We start from the raw sequence: 9,904 nt of genomic DNA, 5'->3' as shown, positions 1-9,904 counted from the left end.
TTTTTTAGTAGAGACAGGGTTTCACCATGTTGACCAGGATGGTCTCGATCTCTTGATCTTGTTATCCACCCGCCTTGCCTCCCAAAGTGCTGGGATTACAGGCGTGAGCCACCGCGCCCGGCCAAACCTAGTATGACTCTTAATACCAAAACCCAGAATATCCCCCCCCCAAAAAAAAGGGAGAGAGAAAACTACACACCAATATCTCTCATGAACTGAGACCCCAAAATCTTCAATAAATTAGCAAACTGAAGGCAGCAATGTATAAAAATAATTATATCCGTAGACCAAGTGGGAATATCCCAGGTATGTAAGGCTGGTTCAACTTTTAAAAATCAATATTATCCATCATGTCAACTAGCTAAGAAAGAAAAATTACATAATCACATCAATTGGCACAGAAAAAGCAACTGGCAGAATCCACCACCCATTCATCATAAAAACTCTTGGCAAAGTAGAAGCAGGTGGGAATTTCCTCGGCTTGACAAACAGAGTCTACAATAAAACTGACATCTATCATCATGCTTAATGGTGAGAGACTGAACACTGTCCGCAGAGGTCAAGGGCAAGGCAAAGATGTCCTTTCACACAATCCTTTCCAACAAAGTACTGGACATTCCAGCCAGTGCAATAAGGCAAGAAAAAACCCAAAAGCATACAGGTTAGAAAGGGAGAAGTAAAGCACCTGAGACAGGACCTGGTGCTTTAATCCGATTCCAAAAGAAGTCTCAAAAATGTCTCCTCAGTTTTGACCAGTTGTACTCATTGTTGTAAGAAACGTAATAAAGGCAGTCTCTGGAGAGCAGATCTAAAGCACAATATTTACATACACAAAGTACGGTATATTGGCTTAAAACAAGCTCAAGCTCATAGCCCTCTAAGTCTGAGAGGGCGCCCTAGACTTTGCAGCTGCACTTACTTTCTGGCTGACACTCTCGGAACGCACTTGTATATGTGGCCTGACCCACAACTTTCTGCATAAATTCATTCTTCCCATTTGGCTTCTCTCTCCACATGAATGCAATCAAGTGCAGTTGACATTTGGCAATACTATGTTGGGAGAATCAGGCAATGGTAATGATGACGACAGTAACAATGACAACTACACAATGATCTCTCTCATACACACACACACACACACACCACACATGCATGCAGATATACATGCATATGTGCTGCACATGCACACACACACATGCATGCAAACACAGAGATATACCCCACATACACACATAGATACCCCCCCAGACAGACAACAGGACACACACACAACCCCTGCACAAATGTAGACACATGCCCCCACTGCCACACAGGCATGAATATATACATGTATACATGCCACACATGCATGCACAGATGCACAGACACATGTACACACATAGATACACCCACACACACACATGGATACCCCCACAGACATACCACACACACCATACATGCCCCCCACATACATGCAGCTATAAATACATGCCACACATACATGCACAGATGCACAGACACACGTGCACACAGATACACCTGACATACATGAATACCCCCACAGGCATACCACAGAACACACACCATACATGCCCTCCACATACATGCAGATATACATGAATACATGCCACACATGTATGCACAGATGCACAGACACATGCACACAGACACACCCACATACACAAACATGGATAACCCCCCCAGACATGCTACAGAACACACACTACACATGCCCCCCCACAGGCACATCACAAATACATGCAGATATACATGAATACATGTCACACACACAGCCTGTAAGCATACAGATATACCCCACCTATACACACACAGATACTTCCCCACACACACATCCCTCCCACCCACATCAATTAACTATGTTCCAGGCATTGTTCTAAGTATGTGTGTATCTGACCTCATTCAGTTCTCCTGACTACTCCATTGGTGGGCACTACTGCCCCCCCACACTTGATGGAAGACAAGACTGAGGAACGGTGAGGGTAAGCCACCTGCACAGGGCGAGGAGCAGCTAAGCGGTGAGCTTAGCAGAGCCAAGGGGTGAGCAAGGCAGTGCTGCTCCAGGGTCTGCGCTCAGCAGCCTGAGCCATGGTGAGTTCAGAACATCTCTCTGGAAAAGCTATAAAGTAGTGTTTTTATACACAAGTGATTTTAAACTAGAAAAGCAAATTGTGTCCACAAAGCATTTACCTAGAAGACGCACTGGTGCCCGCCTGTATGAGGGTAGGCATGACAGCCATGAAGAGCCCGAGCTGCACGTCCTGCGTCACCAGCATGCCGAGGAGCACCGTGCTGTAGTCAATGTCGCCTGCAGTGGTGGGGGAAAGGCAGTGAAGACAGGTCTATAGCAACTCAAAGTAGCCAAAATCAAGATGCTGCCATTGTGCACACTTCCAAAATAACTCGAACAATTTTGGCACTTTACATTTTTAAGAATAGACTTTAAAATCTCTTAAGAACAAACACTGAGGGATTTTAAGATTAAAAATCTTGTAAAGTAAGTCACCAAAATACCTTACTTCTACTACTTACTTGTTATTTATATAATTATGGAAAAACCTCATGACAAAAAGATGACATGGCAAACAAGATGATGGACAATCACACCAATTTCACTGCGTCCCAGAAACACACAAAGAAGCCTTCGCTTCTTACCTTTATAACTTCCCTGAGCTACTGCAGAAGGCCTGACTCAGGCTCCTCTGGTCATGTGGTGTGTTCCACATGTGTAGACCTACGCAAGCCACTGCACAGAATGAGCCTTCTCTGTGTGGCCAACCCAGACGTGGTGTCCAAATGTGCAGACCCATCCAAGCCACCACACGGAATGAGCCTTCATTGTGAGACCAAGCAGGCTCAGTAGACAAACACTAGCTCATGAGGGCAGAACAGCAGTAGCCATGACTAGCTGAAGAGACTAAATAACAACTCGGGAAAGAAGAAAAGAAAATGATAAAACACTTTTCATGAATTCAGTAACTTGCACAAGCCTCCAACGATCCCCATTTTCAACACAGTTCATAGAGTTCTGGCTATGAACTCTAGTAAATATGCTTCTAAAAATTAAATTGTCATTCCCCAATCTCACCCCAAACAAGGTATTTTGTCTTAAAACAAAACAAAAGAAAAAAAAAACAAAACAAAAAAACAGCCGGGTATGGTGGCTCACTTTGGGAGGCTGAGGTGGGTAGATCACCTAAGGTCAGGAGTTAGAGACCAGCCTGACCAACATGGTGAAACCCCATCTCTACTAAAAATACAAAAATATGCCAGGTGTAGCGGTGGGCACCTATAATCCCAGCTACTTGGGAGGCTGGAGCAGGAGAATTGCTTCATCCTAGGAGGCAGAAGCTACAATGAGCCAAGACCGCGCCATTGCACTCCAGGGTAGGCAACAAGAGCGAGACTTCGTCTAAAAAAAAGAAATAATAATAATAATAATAATAATAATAAAGCTACTGCTATTAACAGATTTTTAAAGACCAATCTGATAGAAAAGGCTTATTTTTAAAAAGTAGCAGAACCACACAAAACCCCCTCCATGCCAGCAAAAATCTCTTTCTGGACAGAAGTTCAGGTAATCATTTTAGAAGGCTTGATTTACTTATTACACAAAATTAAATTTTCGGTGAACAAAGCATCTTGGTCTAGAATTTTAAAACAGTCTGAACAGATCACGTCAGGCTGTTGTGGCTACAGCTTTGTGCCTTTTAGGGTTACATGATTCAGAGATAACAAAAACTGCCTCCCAACTAATACTGTCTGTGCCGACGCTTCGCAAATTGGGGATTTTCACCGTAAGCCTTGCTGGGGCTCGTGCTCACCACACCTCCCTTCATCTCACAGCCTTTGCAAGACGGGAGGGAGACTGTGAGACGAGAGTCTGAGCTACCCCCATCTTCTGCAGGCAACACATTCACACCTGCGCCCCTTCTATTTAAAAAAACAAAATCCCTCACTACATTTCACTTTTCAGACACAGCCTTTGATGGTATTACTGCCAGCATTTTGGAACTGTTTTTAGTATTTTGTTCTCTTCCTTTGCACCAATCACAGTGAACTGGCTTAAATCAACAGGCATTCAGCTGCCGTCCACTAGACCATGCAGCACAGACTCTGCAGAGACCAGGTAGGTCTTCACCACAGTCCCCGTGCAGAACCCCAAGTCCACACCCACAGGGCCTGCCGCAGGAAACCTTTGCTGGCAGCAGGGAGTTCCTGGGGCTGCAGGAGAAGCCAAGTGCTGGGAGCCGGGACGGCACCGAACTTCGGCAGTGCAGTCAGGTGAGAGGGAGGTGATTATTCCCTGAGACAGCGCAGCTTCTCCAATTTCTCAGTGCTTTTACCATTGTCATCTTTCTGAAATTTGCACTTGTTTTTTTGTGCTTATCAGTACAACCATTTTAATTTTTTCCTCTTTTCCATTCCTTTTATTAAAGATTAAATATACAGAAAACAAGGAGTATATCAAATGTTCACATACCCACTAAGGAATTTTGCTGAATTTTAAACCTGTGACACATTTGCTTCCAATTTTTAAAGAAACAAAGTCCTAAGAGTGCCACCAAGGAGCGCTGTAAACCCCTTGCCACTGGGACCCTCTTTCCTGCACCCACACTCCCCACCTGACCTTATCCTTAAAGGTAATCATCCCTTGAATGCACTTCTGCTTAATGTAACATTACAGATTTGGAAACAATGCTGGGCTCATTATTTTCTCATATTAAACTTCACAGAATCAACATTTCTGCAACTTGCTGTCTTTGACCACGACTATATCTGAAAACCATCCATGCTGGTGCACAAAGCTCTGATTTATTTTTAGAACTGTGGCAGAGTAGACCACAATTTATCCATTCATCTCCTGACGGACATTCAGGAGTTCCATTTATCCACTAGTATAAAAATTGCTGCATGAATATTCTAGCACATTGTCGGGGAAACCTCTTTTCCCCTCGCTTGCATTTTCACCAGAAGGGAATGTCTCCCTACCACCCCTGGCCTCTTGCCTGGTCCCACCTACTTCACTCCCAGAGAGACAAGAGCCCTCTTCCTGGGAACGGATAGAGCCCCTCTTCCTTTGGTAAAGCAGCCAGCCACGGCTCCTGGTCTTGAGTGTCTCTCGCAGACCTGAGTTCCACAGGGCAGGCCCTGCCCACGGAGGCCTCTGGATGCCAGTGCTGCATGTGGCTGGGTGGTGAGAGTCTTGCTCCGAGGTTAAACATGAGGCCTAAGCAGCTCATCACTGCCAGGCATGCAACCCACACCTTCTTCATAATCCAGCTGCCTCCTCTGTTCCTCTATGAGTTTTCAGCACAGGCAAGGCAGAGTGGAGTTATACATTTATTTGACCCCTCTGAGGATTTAGGCCGCAGTATCACATGAATTGGCTAGACATCTTGAGAAATAAAAAGTAACAGAATTTGGACCAAAATCCACGTAGGACTGAGGCTTCTGGTGTGGTCAAAGTTGATACCTTTAAGCTCCGGTGGTACAGTCTTAAGTCTGGGCTATACAGGAATTTCTTTTTCTTATTCTTCTTTTTTTCGAGATGGAGTCTCACTCTGTGGCCCAGGCTGGAGTGCAGTGGCGTGAACTTGATTCACTAGAACCTCTGCCTCCGGGTTCAAGCAATTCTTGTGCCTCAGCCTCCTGAGCAGCTGGGACTACAGAACACACCACCACGCCCGGCTAATTTTTGTATTTTCAGTAGAGACAGGGTTTCACCATGTTGGCCAGGATGGTCTTGAACTCCTGACCTCAGGTGATCTGCCTGGCTCAGCCTCCCAAAGTGCTAGGATTACAGGCATGAACCACCATGCCTGACCATCTATAGGAATTTCTAATAAAATTTCAAACATATGCAAAAGTAGAAAGAGAAATACAGTGGATGTCAAGGAACAGATAATCCAGTTTCCATGATCAAGTAGAATAACCTTGCTTCATATGCTAACCTCCACTGTACCCTGAGGGAAGCCCCAGACATCCTCTCAAGCACACATCTCAGGGTGCCTCTCTAAGAGATAAGGCTGGTGTCCAAATCAGAAAGAAAGAATTAAATGATCCTGTTAGCAGACGGGATTATCTTAAATGTAGAAAATCCTAAATATTTCACACACAAAATTCTGTTAGAATAAACCAACTCACAAAGTTGCAGGGCACAAAATCAACACACAAAAGTCAGCTGCATTTCTATATACTAAAAATGAACAATCTGAAAAGGAGATTAAGAAAACAATTCCATTTACAACAGGTCAAAAAGAATAAAACACTTAGGACAAAGTTAACCAAAGAGGCAAAACAGTTATACACTGAAAACTTCAAAGCGCTGCTGAAAGAAATGAAAGGCACGCTTAAGTAGGGTCTCTTGTATTCATGGACTGGAAGACTTAATATTGTTTAGACGTCAATACTACCCAAATTACAACTACAAATCCAATGCAATTCCTATCAGAATCCCAACAATGTTTTCAGAAGAAATAGAAAACCCTACCTTAAAATTTATACAGAATCTCAAGTGACCCCAAACAGCCAAAATAGTCTTGAACAAAGTTAGTTGGAGGATTCACACTTCCCGGTCTCAAAGCTTACTACAAAACTATAGAAATAAAACAGTAGCATTTGGAAATTATAAACTGCTTTTCCACTTTTTAGTGGTTACCTGGTTTCAAAAACAATTATTATAAAATACTTTGGATCAAGAAAAAAGGTACAAAGCATCATGTCATCAGTGACCAGAGCCATGACTCAGCTTCTGACAGAAGTGTCACAAGCGGCTGCTGTCCTGCCTCCCTCTCTGATCACACACCTTCCCCGTCTCTGGCAGAAGCACCCTGACGTATCTGTCATTCTCAAACACTTCTGGCTTTTAGTGTAAAAGTTTGCACGTATGTAAAGTTCAGACTTTATATAAATACGTTGTATTCTACATCCTATATTTTTCCTTCTATACTACAGGAGTAATTCACATTAGCTTCCGCAGCATTCCAGTGTATGAATACACCTTAACTGTCCAGCATGTTACTGAATATCCAGTTAATCAATTTTTTGCAATGAAAAATAATGCTGTTGGCCAGGTACAGTGGCTCACGCCTGTAACCCGAGCACTTTGGGAGGCCGAGGCAGGCAGATCACAAGGTCAGGAGTTCGAAACCTGTCTGACCAGCATAGTGAAATCCCATCTCTACTAAAAATACAAAAAACTAGCTGGGCTCGGTGGCAGGGTCCTATAATCCCAGCTACTTGGAAGGCTGAGGCAGGAGAATCACGTGAACTTGGCAGGTGGAGGTTGCAGTGGGCCAAGATCGTGCCACTGCACTCCAGCCCCGGCAACAGTGTAAGACTCTGTCTCAAAAAAATAAATAAATAAAAAAAAATGCTGCTTTGAATTATAATACTTTGCAAAAATTTTCTAAGTTATGTATGTAGAAATGAACTTTCTGACTGTAAAACTGTTCTCCAAAGTGGCTGAACCAATTTACATTCCCATGGAGAATGCTTAGATCTCGAAACTCCCCGTTCTTGCCAAGGGTACATCAGGTTAAAAATGTTTCCCAGGGCCAGGTGTGGTGGCTCATGCCTGCAATCCTAGTGCTTTGGAAGGCTGAGGCAGGAGGACTGCTTGAGGCCAGGGTTCAAAACCAGCCTGGGTAACACAGAGAGGCCCTCTCTCTACAAAAAAATAACAAACTTAGCCAGGCATGGTGGCACACACCTGTAGTCCCAACTACTCAGGATGTTGCGGTGGGAGGATCACTTGAGCCCAGGAGGTTGGGGCTGCAGTGAGCCAAGATAGGGCCACTGTGCTCCAGCCTGGGTGACGGCAAGACCCGATCTAAAACAAAGCTTGGCGGCAAGCTCATGTGGATGGCATCAATCTCAGTCCCCTCAACCTGCAACCCCAACTACTAGTGAGGCTGCCGTCTTCATGTTTACTCATCGTTCAGGTTTCTCCTCCCGTAAGTTACTCAGATATTCTGCCTATTTTCCCATTAGGTTAATTTTTGGTTTGGATTTGCAGACGTTCTTAATAAATTATGAATATTAATCCTTTGCTCTAAACAAACAAACAATAAATAAATAACTATGGGAAATGTCTTCCTCTGGCCTGTGACTTATTTTAAAAAAAAATACCTTTCAGCCAGGTGCAGTGGCTCATGCCTGTGATCCCAGCCCTTTGGGAGGCCGAGGCAGGCAGATCACAAGGTCAGGAGTTCGAGACCAGCCTGACCAACATGGGAAAACCGTCTCTACTAAAAGTACAAAAATTAGCTGGGCATGGTGGCACGTGCCTGTAGTCCCAGCTACTCAGAAGGCTGAGGAGGGAGAATTACTCGAACTCGGGAGGCGGAGGTTGCAGTGAGCCAAGATCGCACCACCGCCACTGCACTCCAGCCTGGGAGATGGAGCGAGACTCCATCTAATAAAAAAAAAAAAAAAAAAAAAAAAAAAAAAAAAAAAAAAAAAAAAAAAAAAAAGGCCTTTCAATGAGTTGAATAGTTTTCCCCACAGTGAGGTTAGTATGAAAAAGAAAGTTACAAAGTTGAATGTGTCATATGTATCAGTATTTTGTCTTTTGAATTCTGCTATATTTTAAGGAATTCTACCCTAAGGTTATAAAGAGATTTTCTATTTCCTTCCCCTAGTTTAAAGCCAAGCTAATTTTATTTTCTTCCATTTGGAGAGCTAATTCCCACTCCTGGTGAGCTGATCCCCAGCTTCTCTGCAGTGTCTGAGCTGTGGGCCCCACTCCCCAGCTCCATCTCAGCCTATGGTGCCACTATCCACTGTGACATCATCAGTCCCGGCAGCTGCTGGAGCTCCTCATCACACATTAATATTGGCTATTCTTGGCCTTTTGGCCCCAAATACATTTTAGGATCAGTTTGTTCAGTTTCATGAAAAACCCTGCCATATTTTTTTTATTGGAACAGCTATGAGTTTATAAATTTGAGGAGAAATTATATCTTTATGAATAGGTCTTTTTATGAACTCTGTAAACACAAATTCACTCCATTTGTGACTTTATACTCAAAAGTCACAGCTCTCTTTTGAGAAGTTTATTCCTGAAGCTTTTTTTCAAATTACATTTGCTAACTGTGCTGTAGTTCCATTACACATTTAACATGTTTAATTGTAAATTTCTTACATTTTCTAATGTGCTGTGGGTCTATCACACATTTAACAGGTTTAATTATCAATTTCCTCTCCAAGTCCAAGTCCTTGAGTCCAACTCCTTCCCAAACATGCAACCCTCCTATCTTCTTACTATGTAGAGTTTTGGCCTGGCCTTCAAAACCACAAACTCAAACACCTCCTTTTCTAACAGGCATACTTGACTAAATTTATCAACTTCTAGAACCGTCTGTCTCCCTGCTGTCTCCATGCCCAGCTCTGCCTCTGCTGGGCCCCTGTGCTGGCCCTGTGGAAACGGCGGGGTGGGCGGTGCTCTGGGGTCTTCTCACATCAGAAATGCGGGCATGTCACCCCCAACTCTTCCATGGTACTTTTGCTGGACACATATGACTTGTCTCCCATGGGTGTGGGATGCCTATCCAGTATCTTCCACCACCTGAGGTTGCTGAGATGTGTCCTGTCAGCCCATTTATATGCTGTTCCTTCTTAGACCACCTGTCTTTTCTGCCAAGTGTTCAGACGTTCCCTTCATGCTCTGCTGCAGTACATGACATACCTGGGTGGGCTTATTTCCCTTTATCCTGTGGGGGTTGGAGACGGACTCCTGCCTTGAGTTCTGAAAACATACCAGGTCTTCTCTCCGGTCCAGCACCTGGGCTCCGAGTCTATACTGACCTGCCCCATCCACTCTTCCCCCTCTCCAGTCCAGCACCTGGGCTCCGAGTCTGTATATACTGACCCTCCCCAACCACTCTTCCCCTCTCCGGTCCAG

At 44.1% G+C, this 9,904-nt stretch overlaps 1 protein-coding gene across 2 annotated transcripts in view; it reads right to left on the bottom strand.

Annotated features, from left to right (window-relative positions):
- The window catches only part of TMCO3 (transmembrane and coiled-coil domains 3), a 60,157-nt gene that overhangs the window by 25,212 nt on the left and 25,041 nt on the right, over nt 1-9,904 (bottom strand). For both annotated transcript variants that reach the window (XM_017519751.1, XM_017519753.1), the window contains one exon: nt 2,188-2,305. In XM_017519751.1, the coding sequence (XP_017375240.1) occupies nt 2,188-2,305 (118 nt within the window). The remainder of the gene's footprint in view (nt 1-2,187; nt 2,306-9,904) is intronic.

Source organism: Cebus imitator, unplaced genomic scaffold (genome assembly GCF_001604975.1).
Source record: "Cebus imitator isolate Cc_AM_T3 unplaced genomic scaffold, Cebus_imitator-1.0 Scaffold773, whole genome shotgun sequence".
NCBI lineage: Eukaryota > Metazoa > Chordata > Mammalia > Primates > Cebidae > Cebus > Cebus imitator.
The sequence above is the reverse complement of the archived record's forward strand: the minus strand, read 5'-3'. Positions and strand labels throughout refer to the sequence as shown.